Source organism: Balaenoptera physalus (genome assembly GCF_965194825.1).
Source record: "Balaenoptera physalus genome assembly, chromosome: 7".
Lineage (NCBI taxonomy): Eukaryota > Metazoa > Chordata > Mammalia > Artiodactyla > Balaenopteridae > Balaenoptera > Balaenoptera physalus.
In genome coordinates this window covers 109,566,511-109,594,104 of record NC_138886.1, presented here as the reverse complement: position 1 = coordinate 109,594,104, position 27,594 = coordinate 109,566,511, and the positions used below count along the sequence as shown (strand labels likewise).

Genomic DNA, 27,594 nt, shown 5'->3' with positions numbered 1-27,594 from the left:
GTTTCAGAGAAGAGACATAGGAAGGTCCCATAAGATACCGTGATCTGAGAATGCTTGGTGATCTGCTCTCCTTTTGTGGAGTAGTATGTCTCACTGTAATCTGAGGCTAGGAACTTCCTGGAAAAGAGGGCAGAGAGGTAGTGAGATTCACTTATTCTAAAAAGTTAGCATATAAAACCTATTATGTGAGAGTGAAGGCTCTAGGATGCTTTCACTTCTCAGCAAGATCCTCTTAAGCTAAAAGCAAATAATCCCAGTCACATGAAAAGCCTTTCTACCTAGATTTCATGGTTTGGTAAAGATGGTAAAAGATTCTGGCAGTTTTAGCAAGGCATCATTTTGAGAAGAACCTAGAGAAAATATTATCTAAGTAAAAATCTTCTTGCCTTAAGCGCCAAAATTAATGCAAAAAAATTGTGATGTATAGGTATCATATATATAAATATACATACACTATATATATTTTATTTAAATATACAGCTGTTGGGTTAATATGTATTAAGATATATGTATCATATGTACATAGATATGGATTTAATATGATTGCAAAGTTTTTACATTTTACATAAAATTATACATTAACTGTAAATATTGTAACCTCTAAAACAAAAGCTTGAAACTAAAGCAGAGAGAGATTGCTATAAAAACAATCAATAAACAAAAAGCCAGTAGATAAGAGTAAAAAAGAAATCAAATAATTCAAAGATCCAAAGAAGGGCAGGAAGAGAAAACCAGAGGAACAAAATCAGAGGCAAACAGAAATTAAATATTAAATACAACCATATCATTCATAACATTAAATGTTAATGGATTAAACTTTCCAATTAGAAATCAGATTGTCAGAATTCACTAAAAAGGCAGAACCCAACTACTTGCCATCTTACAAGAGACACATTTTAAATGTTAAGACACAGGTAGGTTGGCATGAAAAATAGTATATTATGGAAACAGTAAATATGTGAATGCGGAGCTAAGCTGTATTAATATCAGGTAGAATACAGTTCCCAAAAAGACGGGCATTCCATAATGACATAATGATAAAAGAGTAAATTCACCATAAAGAAAAAATAATAGTACATGTGTATAACCTAAGAGCTAAGCTTCCAAAATATAAAGAAAATATTTTAAAAATTGAAAAGATAAGCAATTCCAAATCATAATTGAATGTTTTGACATTCCTTCCTCAGCAGTTGACAGAACAAATAAACAAGTAATATAAGTAAAAATAGAAGATCTAAATAATCCTATCGACCACTTTGTCCTAATTGTTGTTTATAGAGCACTTCACCCAGTAACTGCAAAATACATATTCTTTTCAAGGTATGTTTAACAAATTAGAACATAGGTTTGGCCATAAAACAAATTGCAATACATTTTTTAAAAAATGATATCAAAAAAAAAAATGATATCATACAAAGCTTGAGAAAGGGTATGCAAAAACTACCAAATATTGGAAATTAAATAACCCACTCTTAAATAATCCAGAATCAAAGAAGAAATCTTAAAAGAAATTAGACAATATTTTGAAAGGAATGATAATAAAAATAAAAGACGTCAAGATGTTTGAAATTCATCTAAATTAATGCTTGAAGGAAATGTCATGGTTTTAAATGTTTTAAATACTATGACAAAAAGATGAAATGTTTTCATAAAAGAGTAAACACTAAATAAGTAGAACAAATTAAATAATAAAGATAATAGATGGATTCAGTGAAATAAACAGACAATAGCATTAATAAACAAATTCAAATGTTGGTTATTTGAAAAGATCAACAAATTGATAAATCTCTTTAGATTTGTCAAGAAAAAAAAAGAGGGAGAACTGAGATTACCAATATTAGAAATTATAAAAAGGTTATCATTAAAGGTACCACAGATATTAAAAGAATAATCAGAGAATATTATGAAACACTTTATACCAAAAATTTGACAACTTACATGAAATATACATTTTCCTTGTAAATTACAATTTAAAACTGACATAAAATGAAATAGAAAATCTGAATAACCCTCTCAATAAAATTGAATTTGTAATCATAAAACCTCCTCCCCACACATACACACAAAAAACCCTCAAGGCACAGGTGGTTTCATTCGTGAATTCTATTGAACAATCTAAAAATAACATTCTTCAGAAAATATAGGAAGAAAGAACACTTCCCAATTCATTTTTGAGAACACTTCCCAATTCACCTCTTAATATTAAATATGTGACAAAGACATCACACACAAAACACTGAAAATGCGGAATAATATCTATCGTTAACATGGTGTCAAAATCCTTAAGAAAATCTTCGTGAACTGTATACAGCAAAGAGGATTTTATTAAGGGATGCAAGTATGATTTAACATTCAAATATCAATCAGTGTAAATTACCATATGGACATTTCAATGGTTGCAGATATGCTTTCAGTAAACTTCTCAGGGAGCTATCTTAATCTCATAAAGTACACAAATGACAAGTCTACTGGCAATATAATATTAATCATTCAATATTTATCACTTTTCCCTTAAGATCAGGGATACTGTAAGATTGCCAACTCTTCTATTTCTACTCAAATTGTAATGGAGTTCCTAGCCATTACAATAAAGCATAGAAATAAAAGGAATAATGACTAGAAAGAAAGATATACAACTGCCAATATTTGCTGATGAAAATCTCTAAGTAATCTATGAAACAATAGATAAATCCATAGATTAAGACCTCTCAATAGAAAAATGAAATAATAAAAAACAATTCTGCTTACAAGAGTATTGCAAGCATTAAATATGTAGAAATACATCTAACCAAAGACATATGAGATCTGTACACTATAAACTACAAAAAATTGTGGATAGAAATTAAAGAAGATCTAAATTAATATAGAGATGCAACACGAAGACTCAATATTATTGATATCAATTCTTTCAAATTCATGTATAAATTCAGTAAAATCACAACCAAAATTCTAGCAGGCTCTTTAAAAAATAAAAATTAACAAGTGAGTTCTAAATTTTATAGAGAAATGCTAAGGATCTAGAATTTTTTTTAATTCTGCAAAAGAAGAGCAAAATTGGAGAAGTTACCCACAGTGGCTTTTAGACTTACTTTAAAGCTGCAGTAATCAAGACAATGTGGTCATAACTTGGGGATTGAAAAGCAGGTGAACAGGATAAAATAGAGAGCTCAGAAATAGTCATTTGCTTTTGGTCAAAGGTGCAAAAGCTATCCAGTCCAACGAAAGGCAATTCAACAAAAGAGGCTGGCTATGTATATGCAAAACCAAGAACCTTGACCCACCTTCAAATTACACACACACACACACACACACACACACACACACACACACACACAAACACAAATTCAAGATGATAATAGACCAAAACTAAAAGCTAAAACCATGAAAACGTTAGAAAATTTAGTAAATTGAAATTTCTTCAAAATTATAAATTTTACTTTTTAAAAGAATATTAAGAAAATGAATATAAAAAGTAACAGGATGGAGAAAACAGTTAACAAGAAATATATCTGACAAAGGGCTAATCTCCAAATTATATGAAGATCTTCAACTCAGTAAAGGACAATTAACCCAATTAAAAATGGGTAAATATTTAAACAGACACTTTACAAAAGATATACAAATGGTCAATAATCACATAAAAAAGTTTTCAACAGGGAACTGAAAACTTATCCAAAATGAAATCTCACCACAAACCCACCAGTATAACTAAAATTAAAAAGGGGTGAGAACACAAAATGACGAAGAGGATTTTGAGCAACTAGAATTCTCATACATTGTTCGCAGTATTTTGGAAAATGATCTGAAAATTTTTTATAAAACTAAACATATACATACCCTATGATCCAGAAACTTCACTCCTTGGCGTTCACCAAGGAGAAATGAAAGCATATATTTATAAAAGGACTATACAAGAATGCTCATTCAAGCTTTACTCATGATAGCCAAACAATGGAAACAGCCAAGGTCTCCATCAATAGAATGGATAAAAAAATGGTAATGTGTATATATGTGTGTGTGTGTGTGTGTGTATATACATATATATATATATGTATATACACACACACACATATATATACACATACACATCATGGAGTAGTACTCAGAAAGTAAAAGAACCACACTTCTGATACATGAACTACATGAATGAATCTCTGTTTATGGAATGCTAAAATAAAGAAACCTTACACAAAGGGTACATGCAGTGTAAATCTATTTATAAAAACTTCCAGAATGGACAGAATAATCTATGATGAATAAAACCTCTGTGAACAGGTTGTGAGAGAAGTTGACTAGGAAGGAGCAGGAGGGAATTTTCTGAGTGACAGTTCTTTTATAATTCATTTGTATAGAAATTTGGGTAACACAGGTAATGTGCATTCGTCAAAATTCAATGCATGTACACTTAAGGTTTGTGCATTTCATTGCATGAAAATTTTACATCGAAAGAAAAACTGTCAACGCATATTAAACTCTAATGATATGCTTGCTGAAGTACTTAGGAGGAAGTATACTAATGTCTGCGATATAATTTGGTATGCATAAAAATAAGATGGAGGATGGGTGGATGATAGAGGAATGGATAGACAAATATGATATAAAATAAATATAGTGAAATGTTAATGAGCATATTTGTATTGGTGTGTGTTGATGGGATTATGGGTATATGTATATATTAATGGGTATATGAGTGGTCAGTATAAGATTCAACTCTGCTCTCTGTGTAAATTTGTTTTCTAATAAACTCTTGGTAAAAATGAGAGAGATACCACAAATAAGTAGAATACAATCATATTTGTGGTTATTTTGAAATAGCATATATAAAAGTTTTAGTTAAGTACTTGGCTGTATAGTATATTCTAAATTAATGGGGGTTTTTTTGCCTCACATACACATACAAATGTAACTTTTCACCTATTAATGGGTTTGTTATAGTGAAAACAAAGTTGACCCAGTCAGTGTTTCCACTGGATGAATAAACAATCAGATTTGACATGGTTGACCTATGAAGGTTCACCTCTAATACTCAACATCAGGTTATACAATAATTACTCATTATGATTAAAACCAAGCCAAATGAAACTCATAGGGAAAATATGGGAAAAAAGTGGTGATCGAGAAAAAGAAAAAGAAAAATCAAAATTAATAAGACCAAGTTTTTGTTTGCTACCATACTATATGAAAACATCTGAATAAATAATATTCACAGATTTGGGAGGCTCAGTGGTATGCACTAAACTCATTTACTTCATAGAGCTGGGGGAATGAGGGTAATGTTGCCCACTGGAGATATCACATCAGATTTAAGTGCTTTGCATGTCTACAATTCTATAATATACCACTCCAGGCTGATTAACAGAATTAGACAATGGCTAGTCTATTACGATTGGCTACTTGAGGCATAGGCAGCATTGGGTAATTTTGAAAGCAGGAAGGTCTGAGTTAGAGCATCAGCCTCATCACCTGCATTGTGACCTTGGACAAGTTATTATTTCAGTGAATCTATGATTCTTCCTCTGTGAAATGGAAATAAAACAATATCTGCTTCATATGGATATTGTAGGGATTAAAAGAGAAATTTGAGGAAAGGCAAACAGAAATTGCTCAATAAATGTTAGCTTTCTTCCATCCTAAGAATGTTAGAATATGCAGATTTTGAACAAATTATCAATATATTATGTTATTAGGTTTATATTTCTGTACATTTGTCCTAGTGGGGAACTCAGAGTGGAAGGAGAGGTTTTTTTGTTTATTTATTTGTTTTGTACTTTTGTTTGTTTTTAGCTAGTAGACCAGAGTCTCAATTCTTCAATGGAGTTATCCTTAGATTTTAACGTTTGACAATTCTTTATAATTTCAATATCTGGGGCTGAGAGGCAGAGCTATTGTGTATGGGAACGGCCCAAAGGAACACAGTGGAAATTCAACAACAACAGCAAAGGCTGTGAAGAGAGCTAAAGCAGAAAGTTAAAGGTGTTAGAATTATTTAGCTTACAGACAATTAACTTGATAAATTAAATTCTTCCCAGCCCTTAGCTTCCTCTCCAACAGAACCTGGTTTGATATCTATTTTCAATAACTTAGAAGTCGCTTTAAAAACTACGGTTTTCCAATTTCTTTTGTTCCACTGATTTACAAAGAAGTAATGTACGATCTCTCAGAGTGAGCATACTCCAAGTACCCCAAATAGGGAGTAGTTTAGGAACTGGAGAACAGGGTATGTAATTGTTATTAAGGTGCTGAAGTGAAATGGGCTTATTTTAGAGGAGTAGGAATTCAGATTAGTATAGATAACAAGGACTTGAAGAATTCCCCAGAAGTTTTTATGAAAACTAGGATACTATAGACTAATACATCTATAAGGTATTGAATCTTAATAGGACTTACCTTGATTTTAAAAGGTGAATTATCAAGATTTTTCTATTTAGGCTTAGTTCATACAACAATTCTTCTTCATAAGCTTCCTGAAAAACAGTATCCATCATGTGATTTAAATGTGTGCTCATTTATTAGTGTGTTGGTGGTGGGTAGAGGGGTGGGTGGAGGGGAAAATTACAGATCTTTCACAGTCTACCCAGCAGTCCTTTCAGGCAAAATAATAAATACTGATAAAGCTGAATTTATATGGAGGATTTTCTTTTCAAGTTATTTTTTAATTAAAACTTTGGATGGGCTTTTCTTCTAGTTGTAAAATGAAATGAAATGAAAAAATGCATATTTTCCCCTTATTCAGAGATACACAAGTTACTATATGTCCTTGTAGTTCTACCCACCCTGGATCTTCTGTTTATGTATTTTTAACAGTTTGTGTATACCGTCTTATAGTCTACGTTTTCACATAAAAATAAATGATAACCATGAGCATTTCCTATTCCAATACATGTTGTCTTACAGTATGTATTTTTTTGGAAAAGTGAATTTATTTAATTTACATCTATATTAGAAATTTCATTGGGGTATTCACTACAGTTAGAATTTCATTTTCAATAACATGGAAAAAATGTAAAGCTTTTGGTAAATACTGCCAGGTAACCTTGAAGAAAGGAAGTTCAAAATTAGAATTTCACCAGAAATTTATAGTGATTCTTATTTCCTTGCCTTAGGTATTGTCATTAATAAAAGTCTTTTGAATAATGAAATGATAACTTATTGTGATAAACTGTTCTCTTTGATGACCATTGGAATTTATATTTTCCTTTTGTTTAGTTTATTTATATATTTGCATATGAGTTTCTAATTTTTGTCCTTTCACCATTTTCTTTTGTGGTATTTTATTTCTTTATGATTCATAAGGGTTCTTTATAATTTAAGTATTCACAGTTACTAGTCATATATCTTGCACATTTCTTTAGTTTATTGTTTATTCATTTATTCAACAGTGGTGCACAAGATACAGGTCACTGCCCTCAAGGAAGCCACAGCTTGGCAAAGAAAAAATCAAGCAAATGTAATTGGGTATTATAAGCATCATAATACGAGAAATGCAGCAACTGTGTGAGAGATATTGAAAAGAGGGGTCAGGGGCAAGGAACAGCACATGCAAAGGCCCTGAGGTAGGAAGAAGCTTGACACATTTGAAGGACAGAGAAGTTTAATATTTCCAGAAAATCAAGTGTAAGTTGAATAGAAATGAGAAACGGAAAGTTAGGAAAGAGTCAAATCATGTACAGCCCACTAAGTCACTTAAGAGGATTTGGACTTTATCCTAAGAGCAAAGAGAAGCAAAAGGTTTAGGCAGAAAAATGCAGAAGTTGGTCTGATATTTTAGGTGGCTTTCTTATTATGGATAATGGATCAGCAGAAATCACGACTGTAGGCAGAAAAAGAATTTACAGGTTATTGATGGTGTACAGGTGATTTGAGCAGGGGAGTGGCTGCAGGAATAGTGACGAGTAGACGATTCCAAAGACTATTTACATACTGGAATCTTCAAGGCTTAGTGATTGCTTGATAGAGGAGGCAAAAGAGAAGAGTCAAGGAATGCCCCAGGTTTCTGGTTTGTTTAACTTTGTCACCACTGAAAGATGGGTCTTTTGAAGAGGGGCAGCTTTGAGGGAGGAAGAGGGGAGGTTTGTGTTTGTTGAATGTGAGGAACGCATTAGTTAGGACTTTTTTGATCACAAGTTTAATATAAAATTAGAACTGTATTGTAAAGATGCAGAATTCATAGATGGGCAGGCAAGAAACTAGGTGCCCAATCAAATAAGAAGGGTTGAATCCCATCTTACAACATAACTGTATGTATAGGGGGGTGTGTGTGTGTGTGTGTGTAACAAGATGTTATAATGGGACTTTTTTGAAATTTCAGTGCTTGAATATGGATTTTACATTAGCTAATATTATGAAAATGTTGTTAATATTGTTAAATGTGATAATATTGCTTTTCATCTTGTCATTCTGTTGTCATAAACAGAACTTTCACTTTTTTATTTTAGAATTATATTTATTTTTGCTTAATTTTGAATTCATTTTAATTTTAGAAGCATTTTAGATTTAGAGAAACATTGGATAGACAATATAGAAAATCCCCATGGACCCCACAACTCAGGTTTCCCTGTTGTTAACACCTTATATTACTGTGGTATATTTGTCACAACTAATGAACCAAGATTGATATTATCAATTAAAGGCTACATTTATCCAGATTTCCATAGTTTTTGTCTAATGTCCTTTTACCATTTTAGGATTCCATCCAGGGCACATTATATTTAGTTGTCATTTCTCCTTAGGCTCCTCTAGATTGTGATAGTTTTTCAGACTTCCGTTATTTTTGATGACCTTGACAGTTTTGAAGCATACTGGTCAAATACTGGTCAGGTTTTTTGTAGGCTTTCGCTCAATTTAGGTTTTTCTGATGTTTTTCTCATGTTTAGACTGGAGTTATGGAGACTTGATAGAAAACAACAAAATCAAGTGCCATTTTTCATCACATCATATAAAGAGTACGTGCTGTCAACATGACTTATTACTGATGTTAACATGGACCGCTTTGCCGAGGTAGCATTTGTCAGCTTTCTCCACTGTAAAGTTATACTTTTTCCTCCTTACATATTATTCTATCTACTCTTTGGAAGGAAATCACTATGCACAGCCCACGCTCAAAGGGTAGGGCTCTATGCTCCATCTCCTGGGGGGGCGAGTTTCTACATCAATTTTTTGATTCTTCCTTATGGGAGATTTGTCTATTCTCCCTCATTAATTTACTTGTTCAATCTTTTATTTATATCAATGTGGGCTCATGGATATTAACTGTTACTTTGTGTTATGGTCCAAAACCATGTTATTGACTTTGTTGCTCAAATTGTCCTTTTGGCCACTGAGAGATCTTTCAGCTGTCCTCTGTGTTCTCTTGACATATTCCCATCAATATGGGTTTGGGTTTGTTTTTTCATTTGTTTGAGAGCTTCCTGACTTTCTAGAACTACAAGATGCTCCCAACTCATTTTGTATATTTCCTGCCCTGTCCAGGCTCATCTTGTAGATTCATATTGGAAATTTTCATATTAGTCTGGATTAAGTCTTAAGACAATAGATGCCAGAAGAACCCATCAGCTTTGGACAATGGGTAATAGAAAGCTGGTTTTGACCTCTTAGCTGAGTACCAGCATCCAACCAGTGAAAGGTTTGAGAATGTGAGAAAAGAATTGAAGATCAAGAAACAAACTATTTGCGAGGAGATCATTAGAGAAAAAATGGTTAGACATTATTTCCAAATGGCAGTAGATGGAGACTTGCTTGTTTATCATCACAAGCCATGGGGAAAAGGCCTCAGTGGCACCATTTGGAAACTTGAAATGTGTCTTACTTGTGACTGAGAAACCTAAAAAGTGAAAGCCTGGAAGGCTGTCTCCTCTCATGGTAGGGGGAAGACAGGTCATTCCATTGGGAAAGGTCTGCTTTCTCAAGGAGTGCTGGGGCAAAGCAACAGTCAGGATGCTCCGTGGGCCAAATTAAAATCCTAAAGCTCAAAATGGAAATGCCTGATAATAATTGTCTAAAAACAGTCATTGAATGTCTTTTATAATTGTGGGCATTGAAAAGAACCTAATTTTGAAGCTTCCTCCCCATTAGGTGTATTGTATATTTTCTACATAAATATTTATTATTTTTGGAATGAATTTTAAATGTATTTAAATTTTAACACCTGAATAAACACTCTTCTGAGCAACAGGCTAAGTAGGCCTTTGTGTTCCTGTGAAAGTTGTCCAAGTTTGCTGTAGAATTTGTGAGGTAAATAAATCTGCATATTAGATCACTGGGAAAGCAAAATGCTCGGAGATTACATTCCACTGGCACCAGCTCAGAACAAATGAGGTTGCCTTAGATCAGCCTGGAAAGCTGTTAGTGGAACTCCTCACATACACTGGAAGAATTTAAATGTCTCTCCCCCACAAAACCTGAGCTTTATTCTTTGTTGTTTCCTAATCTGTCAAGGGATTACTTTCTCCCCCAACCTCTATTTCCCACCCACCAAGCACAGGCGGCAGTAAGCTGAATAAGAGTCCTCAGAAAAATCAAGACACCTCCCTTGTTTGCTTCTGATTGGAGACAGGTTGCTTTCTTTATGCCTGTGAAAGTAATGCATCTTTTTATTAAATCAAAACCTGTACCTGTATGTCATCCTCATGGGTGTGCCAAATATCTTGCTTCTGTATCAGAGGAAGCCTTTTAGGATAAACCAGTTCTTGACCCTCTACTCCAAGGATGACCTTTTCTAAAAGGAAACATAATGGCGGAAATATATTTGGTATTAACATTCACCCACAGTAATTGGATAACAGAATTATTCTCACAGAGTTCACTTGCTCCCAATTAGCAGTCATGGACAAGAGCATCCCCACCTTATGGATATGGAAATTGAGAATGATATTTCTAAATTAGGAAAATACAAGCAAAATTGGAAAGTAGGGTCCTTCAGCTTCTTCTGTCTTTTCACCTTGTTCTGCAGGCGTCACCTTTGTCATCTTATTCTTCTCATGCCTGTCTCTGGATTCTGCCACCTGTCCAAGCCAGCCACTGGAATGGGCTGTTTCAATGTAAATTAGTGATTTCAACTCCATGGGACATTTGCATTTGAAGTCTTAACTCTCATAGCTAATACAAGGCTTTCCCCTGTGAAAGGGATTTTAGATACTGAGATAAATCTTCTATGCTTTACCTATCAAATTGGTAGTCATCTGTCAGGTGAGCCCTGTCAACCCCACTACAGAGAGGTATAGAGAAAAGAGTATAGGATTTTGGAATCTGCTCTTATTTGAACCAAAGTTTTACTAGTTTATTAGCAATATGACCATAAGTAGCATATCTAATCTTCCTGATCTGTAGATATTAGTCTCAATTTCTTTACCTGTGAAGTGGAGATAATAACATAGCATTTTAAGCATGCTAATATACAAAGTGGCTGATGGCTAACAGTGTCTGCTGCCTTGCAGATATTCAGTAAAATCCACTCCTTCCTCCTTCTCACGGTCCATCAGAGTATTTAAGAGTGATACTGCATTTCATAGACTTGTAGAATCTCAAGATTAGCCATAATCTAGTCCAAATCCTATGCTATGTTCTCAGCAAAATCATCAATGGATATTAATGTTTTTATCATTTACAATTTAAACTTAATGACGAGAGAGACATTACCTCATAGCATAATAAGAAAACCATCATTAAAAAGATTATGACATACCTTTAATCTGAGAAATGAGTAAAATCGTGAAGAATAAACTCCCGGGAAACATTCTGAATGATTCTGGCAAAAGTGGGGCACATGTGCTTGAGAAGAGACATGCACAGTTTTTGGTCCTTGCTTCCGCAGTGAGGATGAAGACCCTAGCAGATAGGCAGGCAGTTTTGATCCAGCACAAGGAAGTGTTCCTTGATCATTTTTCACAATTTGTGAGGTGCTTGAGGCTAAAACCGAGAAAGTGGACATCATGTACTAATTAAAGGCAACCACTGAGATGGTGGTGGTGGAGGAGGTGGGCTGGGCAGAGATCCCTACTTTATGCCTAATATAAATATGATTCCAGATGTATTAAAAATTCAAAAGTGAAAAAAATCACCTATGACTTGGAAAAAATTATTGAAGAATCTTTATATAAACTTTGGTTGAAGAAGGTCTTTCTATGCTGAAAGCCACTTGTAAGAACTGTTAAGGAAAATTTGATAAAAAAACTAGACAGAAATATTGAGAACTTTTTTTCCTAGCTAGATAAAGGCCTGGGCCAGGAACATGAGGATAATGGTCTTTAGAGTACTGAATGAAACACAATCAAAATGAATATTTCACCCCCCATCCTGATAAAAGAACCCAGAGAGTCACTGGGGCAAGAGGGGGAAATGAAGGGAAATAACTTCCTTTTTTTTCTTCCAAGTTTTATTGAGATGTAATTGACTACAGCACTGTATAAGATTAAGGTGTACATTATAATGATTTGACATCATATGTTATGAAATGATTCATCTCATACAGATACCAAAAAAAATATTTTTCCTTGTGATGAGAGCTCTTAAGATCTGCTGTCTTAACAACTTTCAGATATACCAGACAACCCTGTTCACTACAGTCATCATGTTGTACATTCCGTCCCTAGTACTTATTTATATTATAACTGGGAGTTTGCACCTTTTGAGCACTTTCATCCAAACTTATTTATGAAAACTTATTTATGCCATAAATCACAAATTAATTACAATTAAAAGACAAATAAAAACTCCAGAAATGTATGCAACATATATAATAAAATGTAAGGGCACATATCCTTATAATATAGAGCTCTTTCAAATCAATACAAAAAGAAAACATTAATGGACAAATGTGCAGAAGACCTGTACAAACCTATCTATATGCATGTGTTCTCTTGTTATATTAGAAGAGAGATCCCTTTGCAATACAATCCCTTATCTGGGATTTTATCCCCTCCCCTATCTCACATTATTGATTATCCCTATAATATTCCCATGAATGGAATCAATCTACCATAATGGGAAGCTTTCTTTTGATATTTAAATAATCTAAAATCTCTCCCTTTCACAAAATCCTACTCTCAATCCTATATTCCACATACCGCCACCATCACCCTCTTTCATTCCCTTTTCAGTTAAACTTCTCACAAAGTTGATCTATATTTCTTGTGCCAATTTCCTCACCTCCAACTCATCCTAACACATCCCACTTGCACTGCCTTTATTATTCTACTGATATAGCTAACTAATATCTCTGATGATTTCACAATTTCTATAGCCAATGGATACTTTGGTTCCTCATCTACTTGCCCTCTCGGCATTGTTGACCATACCCTTCCCTGTGAAATAGTCTGTTGAAGTACCTTGACACATAATCTTCTTAATTTCTTTCTAGCTCTCTGGCAACTTGAGTGCTGTATCTTTTACCCAACCTTTAAATTATGGAGTTCCTCAAGGTATTATCCTATATCTTCTTTTCCCTTAACTGTACACTTTTTCCAAATCCATCTCATCTTCAGTTATGGTTTAATTCTCTACAATATGCCTCACACTTTATATTTCCAGTCATCTGAGCGATAGACCTTTACAGCCAACTCTCTACTCAACACCTTCATTGGAAGTGCTCAAAGCCCCTACAAACTCAATAGATACAAAACTTAAAGTGCGGCTCCCCCAACCTGTTCTCTTAGTTAATGATGTCATCATCCATTCCTCATTGCAAGTCTGAAACCCAGTAGTCATCATGGATATCCCTCATAATCAGTCCATCACTAACTATGTTTATCTTACCTTCTAAAAAATCCCATTCACTTTTCTCCAACTTTTCTGTCTCCATCCTAGTCCAGGATATCATAGACTGCTTTGGCTATATTCCAACAAGCATGATCTTTTCAAAATGCAAATCTGATCATGTCATTTTTTTTTATTGGTGCTAGGATTAAGACTCACTTGGCTTTAAAGCCTCAGAAGGTAAATTGCCTGCCACCTTTTAACTCTGTGGCTTTGGGCAAAACACGAAACATTTCTCTACTTCTGTTTTTTCTCATCTGTAAAATAGGTATAATATTATCAATAACATGTACCTCATAGGGATGGTGTGCGTATTAAATGAATCTGTGCTGACAGGCAACCTTACGTTCCCTGGTTTATTCACTCTCCAGTTCTTAGCTGACTATTTTATACTCTTTCTTCTCACCTCAAATCCCTAAATCTCCCCTTAGTATCAGCTGATCACCATGCTTTCTTTCTACTTCGTTGAGAAAAAAGAAGCCATCAGAAGAAAAAAATCTCACCTTCTCCAATGATCACATCTACATTACTGTCAAGATGTAGAGAGAGAAGAGGCTAGTTCTCTCTTGTTTCTATAAATGTACTGCCCATTCCTCTAAGGTCTACCCACCATTAATATATTGGATTCCATTTCTTCTTGCCCCCTAGCCCCAATATCATCATTCTGGCAAGTTCTTTCTCGAGACTGAATACTCTCAATTAGTATATATACAAATATGCTGCCATTTTTATATCTTTTCAAAAAGCATTTCTTCTTTTACATCACCCTACCTTCCACCCAACTACTACTCCATTCCTGACTTCTTTTAATAGCACAGCTTCTTGAAAGATGAATGTACAGTTCCTCTCTCCCCATTTGCTCTTGAAATTACTCCAAACAGACTTTTTACCCTTTACTCAATGAAACACTTCTTGTCAATGTTACTGATGATCTGCACCTTTGCCAAATCCAGTGGCCAATTCTCAATCTTCACTAACTTGACCTTTTACAACCTTTGACACTGTTGATGACTTTCACCTTTTGAAGGGTTTAGCTCATTTGTGGATCTCCTCCATGCTTATTCACTGCTTCATCTTAGTCTCATTTGTTGCATCATCCTTCCCTCCCCAGTATCTAAATACCTCAGATCCCCAGGGCTCGATTCTTGGAATGTTTTATACAGTCACTAACAAGGTGGTTCTCAACCAAACTAATGACTTTTTCATACTCTGGTACCACAAATCTAGCAGTGCCTTGCATATACACACTGTATTCAATATAAATTTGTTGAATGAAATAAACCTAATTTGCAACATGATTACTATCTGGCTACATCCACGTGTGTTTCTAAAACTTTTGAACGTAATTGTAACAACTTTAATCCAAATGATCATCTCTACCAGTAGAGTTTCTGATAATCTTTCAGGTCATTACAAGAGATAGTTGAAGACTGATGGGCGTACTCAGTATATCTGACCCGTCACCAAACAAATACTCATCCCCATATCCCCATATCAAATGGAACTTAGCAGCTTCATTCACAGTGACAGTTAAAGAGAGCATTTTAAATTGGGTGATAGGTTGGAATTACTGAGCTTGCCTTTATTACAGTCTAAATTGTGGCAACTAGAATTAATAATGTTTAAAATACCAATTGTGGAATCCCAATTATGTATGGTGTCATGTTAAATGATAAGGCTTAAAGGCATTTGTCTGAGCCTTTAGTTATGGCTGAGCTAACTTTCTAGCATGTCTATAAGATTAGAGATGTGACAGTATCCATGGCTAATCCAGGTGAAACAGCCAAGAACTTTCAAAGAAGAAAAATTTTTGGAACTTACTCATGACCCATAATCAATAAGTGAAAAGCAGACATTAAAATAAAATTTCTGCTTGGCTCTATGTTCTTATTATACACTAGTGCTTTTTTTGAGGGGAAGAGAAACTTTATATTTTCTCATAAAACTCTATCAAGTGACTAGTGTGGAATAGTGCAATATTATAACTAGTTTATAATTTATTCTCACTCTCAGGTCACAGCTTTCTGTGTTTAAATTAACATCATCACTAAAGTATATAAAGCTTTAGAAACAAACAAACAAACAAACAATGATCCCTGAAGCAGATTTCAGTCAAAGTGGCTCTGGGAAGTCTGCTTATCAGACAAAAGCAGATTTTAAAATTAGACAAATATGAGAATGTTCTGTCCCCTCATATCTTATCTGCAAATTAGTGAAGCAACCTCTCGTAGGAGGTTCTCCAATCTAATGCCGTCTTGGTTTCAGTGAGGGGTTTTTGGAGGTTGTAGATTCTTGTGTCCAATCCTTATCATTACTAGGATCACCCTTTAACAAGTAGTGAAGCAGGAGTATGTGTCTTGGGGGCTTCCCAGCTTTGTGAAGTGCGTGTCCACTTTCTCCCTTTGACCTCCCTCACAATCCACGTACCCCTTCAGGCTTGCCCTCCTGAGCTTCCTTCTCTCTTTCTTTCCCTCAATCCTGCTTCCTCTCTCCTAGCCAGCAACTTAGAGAGCAATCCCTCACCCCTTTTTTAAGGACTTAACAGAGTGAATTCACAATAGTGGAGGCCCAGGAAGCATGACAGATGATAAAGAATATATTCTAAGTCAGAAACGAGAGGCGGCCCACTCTGCAGACTCAAAATGCTTATTCTTGTATGTCCTTTGCCAAGAGAAACATGAAGAAAAGGGGCAGTAAATTCAAGTGAATGAAGAGAATGAAGTGAATAAAAAAAAAATCTTATTCAAATTACAATAGAAATGGCAAAAACTTCACACAGAAATACGGGAATAAAGATTAACATTTTCTGTCTGACTTTAAAAGAAATATCATTATAAAGTACTCCAAAACCACATTAAGAGGAACTTGCAATTCTTTTTGTAGAAGCTAGTTTCAGCCCATTAACTGTGTTTTAAGTGCATTGAAAAGAACACTAGATTCAAAATCAGGAACTCTATGTTCACCTGTAACTAATTCTGCTACCTCTGACAAATCACTTATTTTCTGGGCCCCAGTGCCTTATTTATAAATTGGGAATATCAGATTATTTGATATTTAAGACTTTTTTTTAACATCAGGATGCTATGTTTCCATGCTTTTACTGAATTTTTTTCTCCTTTTCCAAGACCACTTCACTGTAAGTAGAAATTTTGACTTGATAGAATAATGACAAGTTTGGAGTTTTTTTTTTATCATTATGCTACTTTCCACAAATTAATATGCATAGTAAATGTCATGTTATAAATGCAACAAGAGCCATAAAAAAATTGACTCACTCTGCTACCCAAAAGAACAAGGTTATTCCTGGGCAATGGCAGACCCAGAGTAAAAAGAGTGCATAGAAATTTCATCTCTTAATTCTGATAATCACATTACTTAACTAGTGACATTGAACAAATTACTTAATATTCCTAGAGTTTTGGTTTTCTCATGACAAATTAAAGATAATAGTGCTTCCTACACAAGATCACTGTGTAGATTAATAAGATTAATGAATACTGCATAATACATATACGACTCTCAATTTTGTTGAAGGGTTGACATTATTTCTCACTTTCAATTTAACTGTTTCATAAGAGCTTTAGGGAATGCACTAACTTCGGTAAGGTCAAAATGTTTAAACAACATAGACTTAAAGCCAAGTGGTGACAGGGTATGAAATGAAATGCAATTAGATTTTCTCCAGTTGCATAAGTGATAGCATTCATGATCCTATCCATAAGTCCAATTCCTACAGAACTATGTCACACCTTCACTTCATTCCTCAACAAGCTGTAATTTTCATTTTTAAACAAGTTATAGTAACTCTCTTGATCTCTCATGCCCTTCCAGCAACCTTGATATTTTTCTGATCCCTTTATAACAAAATCCACTCAAGGAGTTATCTATAATCACTGTTCTCAGTTCTTCATTCTCTCTTTAAGCCACTCCAGTCAGGGACAAGAGACAATCTCTTTTGTACCCACTACTCTACTGAAATTACTCATCAAGGTCACCAATGATCTCCATATTTTAAATTTGTGGTTAATTTTCAGTCCCAATTTCACTTCTTGGTCATATTCGATTTGTCATTTGACCCTCTCTCTCTTTTTTTTTTGATACACTATCCTTACTGGAAAGGAAGCCCTGCTTTTTCTCTCTCATTAGATGCTTTTTTTTTTTTTTTTTACTTTGATTCACTCATTTCTCCATATATCCCAGACCTTTAAACATTGGAGGGTCTCAGGGCTCACTCTTTGAACTTATTCTCTTTTCTGTCTATACTTATTCCCTTGGAGATCTCAACAAATCACATGTCTTAAAAACTATTGCGCTGCTGTTGATTGCCAAATTCATAGGTCCCAGAATTATTTCCTTGACTCCAGTTGTCCGTTTGGCATCAGATGTCTAGTGAGCATAGCAAATTTAATATACACAGAAACAAAACTCCTGATTTTCATCCCCAAAACTGCTCCTCCGCACGTCCTGCTCATCTCAGGAAATGACAATGCTGTCAATCAAAATAGCTACTCAAGCCAAAGACCTTGATGTTGGCCTGGGCACCTCTCTTTCTCTCACATTCCATGCACCATCTCTCAGGAAGCCCAGTGGCTGTTCTTTCAGAATATACTCTGCATCTAATCTTTTCTCATCTCCTCCACTGCTACCACTCTGAGCAAATCCACAATCGTCTGTTACTACAATAACCTCCTGGCCAGTGGTTTCACCATTTCTATCCTTGCCTCTCCCTCATAGTCTCTTTTCCAAAAGTAGCTAGTGATCATCTTAAAATGGAAGCAATGCCATGTGAATTCCTTTGTTTGGTATCCTCCAGTGGCTTGCCATCTAATGGTGAGTGGAAGCTAAGTTCCTTGTGGAGATTTACAAGTCCCTACGTGATCTGGTGCCCTGTTACTCTTGGACCTCATCACTGGCTCTTCTCCTCAGCTCTCTTCCACTACTCTGTCCTTCTCCCTGTACCCAGAATGGACATGCTAGCCCATTGTCACTTCAAGGCAACATCCCTATGGCTCCCTCCCTCACCTCTTTTAGCTCTTTCCTCAGTACCTTTTCACCAAGACGTTCTCTGTTCACTCTAGTTTAGATTGCACCCCTCTTTGAACAAATATCTAAGCACGCCATATCCCCCTTCCCACTTGGTGAATGAAGGCTTCTTAGTACCTGGTCAGTGAAGACTTTTATTCATGTATTTATTTTTCATCCTCTGCCTGTTCTAAAATGTAATGTAGAGATTTTTTTCTGTTTGGTACTATACCCCCAATGCTTAGGATTGTTCCTTGCATTTAACAGACTCTCAATAAACTTTTTGTGTAAATTAACCATTTATTTCAGGATATTGTCCATATAGCTTATATTTTCTTTTCAAGAAACTGAATATTACCAATGAATGACTGAGATTCTGGCCTCTTCTGCCTTTCTGAAGAGGATTTCTTAGTAGCATGGATGGTCAAATGTAAGGAGACATAAGTTACCATATCTAGCCACTGTTTGCACAATATTTTAAGATTATCAACAAAACGGTGTAAGGACTTTACTTTTAGCCAAGTGACCGTTTGGTTGGTTGTCCTGTTCGGTTCTTGGTGCCCCTGCTCCTTTTATCAGCACGCCTGTGGGAGTTCTCCTACACAGTTGGCCCTCCTTTCATCTGCCTACAGTTTCAGCTGAAACATCTTTTTTCAAGGTTGATTAAACAGAACTCAGAGTATACTTGTCAGTCTTTTGTGGCTTCATCATATGCTTCATTTCATGCCACCCTTCACCTCCAATTTGACAAATATAATAAATCACTCTCTGGGGTGAAGGGCCATCATCCCCTGTCCACCTTCCCTGAACCCAACACATCTAGTACCACATTATTCATGATACTTTTGTTACCCCTATTACCCACCATAGCACGCACTACTCCTTCCTTCCCCTGACTCCTAATACTCTGCCTAGCTCTGCTCTACAGTCTGCATGTTGGTATGTGAGTACCTTTGAGTGAGTCTTTCTTCTCTGCTTGTTATGGTAGACTAGATATAGTGGAATCCACAGTATTGAGTAAGTTTGTTTGTTTATATCTTAATAAAGTGATATATCTGAAGTTACCCTCTGCCTATCACTGCTCTCAAATATTTGCAGTCATAGAAATTATTAGTATAATTTTCACTTTATCTTCTGAAATATGTGCAAGCTCTTTGAAGACAGAGACCATGGCGAGCATTCACATGTCACCTGTGGAGTCTAACAGTACCAGACCTTGCATGTTGCTGGTACTCAATAAATAGTAATGTAAGAAGTTGATTATAATTTATCATAACATTATTGCTACACTCATTTTATAGAATAGATGATAAATATTGTGGATTCACTGGGACTGAACAAAAATTTCACAATAATTCTCATTTTCCTGAAAAGTTGAGCTTCTTTGGGTCTCTGTATAGCTAACCTAAGGCTGCTTAAAAGCACCCTAATCACCTGTGACTAAGGGCTATTCATGGACCATCAAGTAGTAGGAGTCAGGGTCATAGTAATATTTTGAATAACTTGGATATCGATCGTGCCTTTCTTCTGAATATGGGAAAGAATGTGATACCATCTCTACAGTTTGCCCATTCAAACTCTGTAGATTGCTTTCACCCACAATAATACCTTCCGGCACAGCTTGATCTTGATGTGCCTGTACCAGCAGCACTTCATTAATCCTGGAGCAGAGGCTGGGAATGGCCCTCAAACCTGTGCCAGAAGCTCCCCATGGGGCCAAAGTTGTCACCTCACAAAGAGAACATTAAGGGAAGGAGGGATATTGGCACCTGGATATTCCTTAACTCAGAATGCACAGTCTTGATTCAGCCTTGAAATTAAAGGCTTGGTGAAGTAAAACTTACACCCTGAGCACTCACTCTGTCAGTCACTTGCTCGTTCAGTGTTAACAATATGTGGTAGTTAAATTAAATAATAATTTAGCCATTTTACAAATGAAAAAATTGAGTCTCAAAAAGGAAATTCACCCATTCAAGGATAATCAGCAAATGGTGGAGCTTTGTGTATGCTCAAGTCCCTTAGACAATGTGTGAGGTTCCCATTATCCTACTCTCTCACTTCTGAGCATAACAGAGAAGTCCTACAGTAGTGATAATCTCAAAAAAAATTCTTTTAATCTTTCAAAGTAACCAGCCCCTGCATAAGGTTTGATATTCCCTTCCAGTTTCAAACTCCAGCCACGGGCCATACACATATGTAGGGAGTATTTTGAGCCTTTGCTTTCCACAGTGCTTTGTTGGTGGTGGTCCTGCTGCCTGCTAGTATCCATGGTTAGAAGCAGAAATAGGAAGAGAAAGTTGAGATTGAGAGTTTTAATTTTTTTCATTGGTTTCTTCTTTTAAGAATCATACTAATTTCTCACTAATTCTTAAGGAGAATTCACCCAAGAAAACTATTTACTCTCATTCTCTTCCTATGAAGTGAGGAAGTATGCTTTTGTTTTGTTTTTGTGTTATGTTTTTCTCTTTTGTTTGTTGTTATGGTTTGAGCCCCTCTAATCTTTGCTTCTGCCATTTCCTTTGTTGAACTTTCTCAGTTGCTTCAACTGAGTAATACATTCTTGTAGAAATTGTAATAGTTTTTTAAGCAGGACAAAAAAAAAATTAGTTGGATATTAATGGAATGAGACTTGCTCAAAGGTATGAACTCTCTAGGAGAGTATTGCTATGAAATTAAATGAAATTGTTTAAAAACAATCTAGATGAAATCAACTCATATCTAAAACTCTGACAGATCCTTTGATTTGGGTGATCAATGGAGATGTTAACAATGGAACATGTTAAATGAGATTGGGGAGGTGGATTGTGCCATGAAAGAAGGCTTCCCAGGTAGGTTGAAGATGGAATATGAAGAGGTCAGTTTGCTAGAGTAACAGGATGATACTTTATCCTGAAGACAATAGCTGTTAAAATTTTCAACACAGAAAAAATGTTGTCAGACCTGTTTCTCATATGATAAGGATATCTGGCTTGATGAATTGTAGTGGAGAAAGGAGAAAATGGTGTTGATTGTACTAGATCTTCTGACTGACCAGGAAGAGGAATTTTATCAGTTTTATCTTAATTTAGTTTTCAGTCAAATTGGTAAGTTTCAATCCTATCCCTCAGATGGAGGGATTTTATTCCTGGGAGTTTTCCTTGCTAGAGACAGGATATTCCAGCTGTATTTAGTGTGGAAGATTAAATGTAATGATTTGTAACCCACTATTTGGAAGGTTGCTCTGTGATATTCTGCAAAATTAAGAAATAAAATTGCATCCATTGTATTTTATGAGCCAGGGGTTGTGATATGATGGTCTGTGGGCCACCAGTTTTATAAATAAAATTTTATTGAAACTTAGCCACACCCATTTGTTTATGTATTGTCTATGGCTACTGCAGAGAAGTAGTTGTTACATCAGAGACCACATGACCCACAAACCCTAAAATACTTGCTTACTTTCTAGTCCCTTACAGAAAATATACACCAACTCCTGTCTTAGGCAATGTTGTTTTTGTCAGTGTATTTTTCCTTTGTTTGTTTTTAAAGTTTTGAACCATTGAGGAGATAAATATTCAATAGTACTGAGGTTGCTGCATTACATTTTACTGATCAGAGCTCTTAAGAGGAACTGAAATGGAAATCTGGAGAAAAGAGTTGAATAGAAGTCCTCTCAAATAGCCAAAGTTACAGAGTACTGCACATAATACACACAGACATGTACACACACACATAGTAAAAAACAGAAAAGCAAGAAGAAACAAAAATGGAACAATTTGTTTTGCTCACTGTGTTACATAACACTTTATCTTTTTTGTTGAAAGAAAGCCAAACTTGTCTTTTAGAGTATTTAATCTCATAATGAAGTTTCTAGGCATTCTTTTCCTGGACACCAAGGCACCACTCTTTGTTGAAAGTGTGTAAATGATCATGTCAGTATAAGTGATGCAAAAGAGTGCAGTCCTCAGATGCACAAGAAGTTTTCCAACTGTGTCCTGAGTTACCCTCCTGTTGTTGAAGAAGATAGAGCTATGGAAAGTCAGAGATGTTTAGGTGGTCCATCTGAGATTGAACAAAGAGAAAAATGATTTCTATTATAGAAATCTGCTAAAATTATTTTCCATGGGTTGAGTGCTTACTGTGTCTCACACACACAGCTAGCGATTTATATATATCTGTTAAACTGTCAAAAGTTTGCAGCATGTAACCATACTTCATCCAGTGCCTCTACATCCTGTGTCCTTATCTATTAATGGGGGGTAATTTCATAGGTGAGTAAACCAATCTCACTTTCCAATTTCATACAGGTGGTAAGTGGCAGAGTAAGGATTCCAACCAAGTCTATATTCTAGAAAGCCAGTGCTTTTCAGGATATCACAGTGACTCTAATAAAGGTCAATACCTTTTAAAAAAATCCCAAGCATCTACCTCCTGTCAACATTTATGATTTACAAAACAGAAACAGACTCACAGGCTTCAAAAACAAACTTATGGTTACCAAAGAGGAAAGGTGGGGGGAGGGATAATTAGGAGTTTGGGATTAACATATACACACTACTATATATAAAATAGATAATCAACAAGGACCTACTGTATAGCACAGGGAACTGCACTCAATATTCTGTAATAATCTATATGGGAAAAAAATCTGAAAAAGAATGTGTATATATATATATATATATGTATAGCTGAATCACTTTGCTGTACACGTGAAACTAACACAGTACGGCAAATCAACTATACTCCAATAGAAAATAAATTTTTAAAAAGATATAATAATTTTAAAAGATTTATGATTTAAAGTGGTTAGAAAGCCCGTCTGGGTAATAAGAACATAGAAAGGTAACTGGAAATATATAATTCTGAAGAAACACAAACTTCGTCAGTACTACAAATCAATATGTATCCTAGACATACTTTTTCTAAAATTAGCTCTGATTCCATTAGGGTTGTTAAATATTGAAGGGTTCTTCTAGCTCTAAAATGCTCTGTTCCTAATAAGGAAATCTGACTTCAATAACATGCCCTGGGCAAAAAGCCCTTTATCTGAAAAAGTAAAATCAAAAGAGCATTTAAGTCAACCTAATGAGTTTTTCTCTCTATTTTACAACAAAATATTTTGGTTCTCTAATTTCTGTGAAGCTTATTTTAATTTCCCAAGAGGAAGTAAAACAAAAACAAAACAAAATATAGTCACTTATTTTGAGTGAAAATAATGGATTTTTTCTGCTTGTCTTCTGTGTGTGTATATGCACAGGACTATATGTATATGTATTTTACTCAAAAGAGAGTCTCTTAACTAGGAAATTAGTTGATTTCTGGGATTTATTAAAAGAGAAATTTCAAGGACTCAACCTAGAGCTACTTTCTCCTACTTTTGCTGTTCATATAAATTTTATGATCTTGCCATTGTATGACTGAGGAATATAGAGAAAATATTTTTGTGTTTCTGCAGATCAAGGATCTTCTGAATAAATCTTGTAGAAATTTTGTACCCTGACCTAAGAATAAGCCATGAGAAGATAATACACCAGTATAGAGAGTGAGAGAACTCCAGTGACATTTATCTAATTCCATAGGTACAAGTATGAGTTAACATTTCAATGGAAAATGAGACCTGGGACCTTGGAGATATACCTATAGGTCATCGAAGCCTGAAAGTCTGGGGCATCTCTAGCCTTTGGAGTGATATATTTATATTCCAAAAGATTAGAGTAAGAACTTAGAAACTTTTCCATCCTGTCTCTAAGGAACAAAGGTTTTTCTGTGTTCTTCTTGGACTGGAGAGAAAGACAGCCGTGAGACAGCTGAGAAAATCCAATTTTTTCCATTTCTTGCTTAAGGAGTATCTGACCACTCAAATAAGTTTTCCCATCTGGCTTTCTTTGTATTGTCTTGGGGTAAGAGTGGAGCAAAGGAAACAATACAGCTATTATTATGGAAATACTAATAACTAATCTCTCTCTGATCCAGAACACCTCTTATTCACATTGAGGACAAAATTAATAAAGGTGAATATTTTAAAACCCAGAGGTTTACTTTTTGTTCCTTGCTTCAAACTGATGTTTTCATCTTTGTGTATTATGTATCATTATTAGTTACCTTAACAATTTTTTTAACTACCCAGTGTAGGAATAAGTAGGTTGGTATGGATAGGATGATAGATTAGAAGAGAGAGAGAGAGACCAGGCAATAAGCTTTGCTATTCATATTTACTAGTTTTTTTTTTTTTGGTTTTTTTTTTACTGCGGGTTACCAATTAAGGGAGATATATGATTTTTAAAAATCTAATTTAAATCTGAGGATAATGAATAAATATTTGACTATACTAATTGGAGATCCCATTAATTTTCTTAATGAAATGCATGCAAATGTTCCAATTCTCCATATAGTTAAAATCAAATGCTTTTCAGGAAGAGAGACTCAGGACATACACTATCAAAGTAATTTCTTAGTAAAATAAATATTCTCACATACATTATAATGGCTTATGTCAAGGACATTGGGACTTCACAAACATGTGTATGACATATCTATAGCTCAATACATCTAAAAATTGGCACCTCATAGATTATCTCATGTGATCCTGGTCATACCTCATAAGTTAGTAAAATAGAAATTATCCTTATGTCTTAAGCTATGAATAGTGAAGTTTAGAAAGAATGAGTGGTCAGGCCAAGGCATGCAGACCAGGCGTGTAGAATTCCCATAAAACAAAAAATATTTACAAGCATACCTCATTTTATTGTGCTTAATTTTATTGTGCTTCATAGATATTGTGCTTTTTTAGAAATTGAAAGCTTGTGGCAATCCTGCATAAAGCAAGTCTGTCAGTGCCATTTCTTCAACAGCATTTGCTCACTTCGTGTCTCTGTGTCACATTTTGTAATTCTCTCAATATTTCAAACTTTTTCATTTTCATCCTATTTGTTATGGTGATCTGTGGTCAGTGATCTTTGATGTTACTGCTATGACTCACTGAAGTCTCAGATGATGGTTAGCATTTTTCAGCAATAAAATATTTTTAATAAGGGTATGTACTTTTTTGGATATAATACTATTGCCCATTTAATAGACTACAGTATAGTGTAAACATAACTTTTATATGCATTGGGAAACCAAAAAGTTCATGTGATTTGCTTTATTTTGATATTCATTTTATTGTAGTGGTCTGGAACTGAACTTGCAGTATGCCTGTATTGAATGGAAAAACACTGTGAATAAAGAGACATATAGTTCTGGTTTGAATAAGAACTTCAAGAACTGGAAATGATTGCATTTCAATCATGAGATCGATGTACAGTGCTCTAAAATAAGTTTCTTCCTGCCCTTTTATCTAGTGATGAGAAATGGAGTACATGGAATAGTTTCTGTGAGTGGGAGGTACACTTATGTTTATAAATTCATGATGCGTTTTATCTTTGAATTTAGCGTTTATTTAAAGGGATTGGATTTTTCTTATATTTTACAATAAGAACAAAGTTTTGTTAGGATAACTGCATCCAAAAACCATATGTTATAGTTAAAATGTTATTCTTCACTGTTTCGAAACTATAGGTGTTAAGGTGACAAATTAAACTTAGGTGTTCCTTTCTCCAAAATCCACAGATAACTGATGAATGGAATAAGAAAAAATAGGTCCAAATATTTCCAATTTCCTCATTAGGGGGTATCGAAATTTGGGTTTATACTATAGACAACCAGAAAACAGGACAAATTATATGTAATGATTTTTTTAGAAATTAGACAACAGACTTCCCTGAAATAAGGGAAACAAACAAGGAAGCCCCACAGCAACCTTGATTTCAACCTGAAATGCAGCACAAGAAGAGGAAACACAAACATAGCCTATGGTTCTGCTGAATTGAGGAGAGAGTTCAATTGGGCGGGAGAGTCCTTAGGAAGATAGGATTTGTAGATCAGTGTAGCAGAGAAAGTGCTCCAGAAATCTGCACTTTGGGTCCATTGAGTGTATGGATGAACAAAAATTTGTGCATGTGTGTAACAGAAAACTTCGTGATTCAGGAAAATAGCGACTTCTGGAGAAAGAATAATTACAGAGGAGTAATAAACCAAACAATTACAAAAGCTCAGCTAGTAATTCTAAAAGCTAAATTCAGAACCAGAATGGAGAGACTTTGTTCATCACTCAGAACATTCAGTAGAGTAAGAGGGGATCACGTCTTAGTAGTAAGGCTAAGCTAGTGCTAGATTCATGCTCTAAAAGGCTACTCTAGATCCATGCTAAAAGTTCTAGAGTCCATGCTGAAAAGACTATCAGAGGGAAGTCCAGTACACTGTATTTATTTATTTATTTTATTGGAGTAAAATTGCTTTACAATGTTGTGTTAGTTTCTGCTGCACAAAGAAGTGAATCAGCCACATGTACACCCACATCTCCTCCCTCTTGGACCTCCCTCCCAACCCGCCATCCCACCCACCTAGGTCATCACAGAGCACCGAGCTGAGCTCCCTGAGCTATACAGCGGGTTCCCACTAGCTATGTATTTTACACATAGTACTGTATTTATGTCAAACCTAATCTCCCAATTCGTCCCACCCTCCCCTTCCCCCCCATGTCCACATGTCCGTTCTTTATGTCTGTATCTCTATTCCTGCCCTGCAAATATGTTCATCTGCACCATTTTTCTACACACGTATGCGTTAATATACGATATTTGTTTTTCTCTTTCTGGCTTACTTCACTCTGTATAACAGACTCTAGGTCTATCCATGTCTCTGCAAATGGCACTCTTTCATTCCTTTTTATGGTTGAGTAATATTCCATTGTATATATGTACCACATCTTCTTTATCCATTCATCTATCATTGGACATTTAGGTT

The 27,594-nt window shown here is 35.1% G+C and overlaps 1 protein-coding gene across 1 annotated transcript in view; it reads right to left on the bottom strand.

The window, feature by feature from the left end:
- ADAM7 (ADAM metallopeptidase domain 7) overlaps window positions 1-25,500 on the bottom strand; it is a 55,547-nt gene extending 30,047 nt beyond the window's left edge. The window contains 5 exon segments of the mRNA XM_082469093.1: window positions 39-117; window positions 6,388-6,464; window positions 10,611-10,714; window positions 11,681-11,756; window positions 11,759-25,500. Coding sequence (XP_082325219.1) covers window positions 39-117; window positions 6,388-6,464; window positions 10,611-10,714; window positions 11,681-11,756; window positions 11,759-11,929 — 507 coding nt within the window. The 5' untranslated portion in view covers window positions 11,930-25,500.
- Between the last annotated feature and the right edge of the window lie 2,094 nt (window positions 25,501-27,594).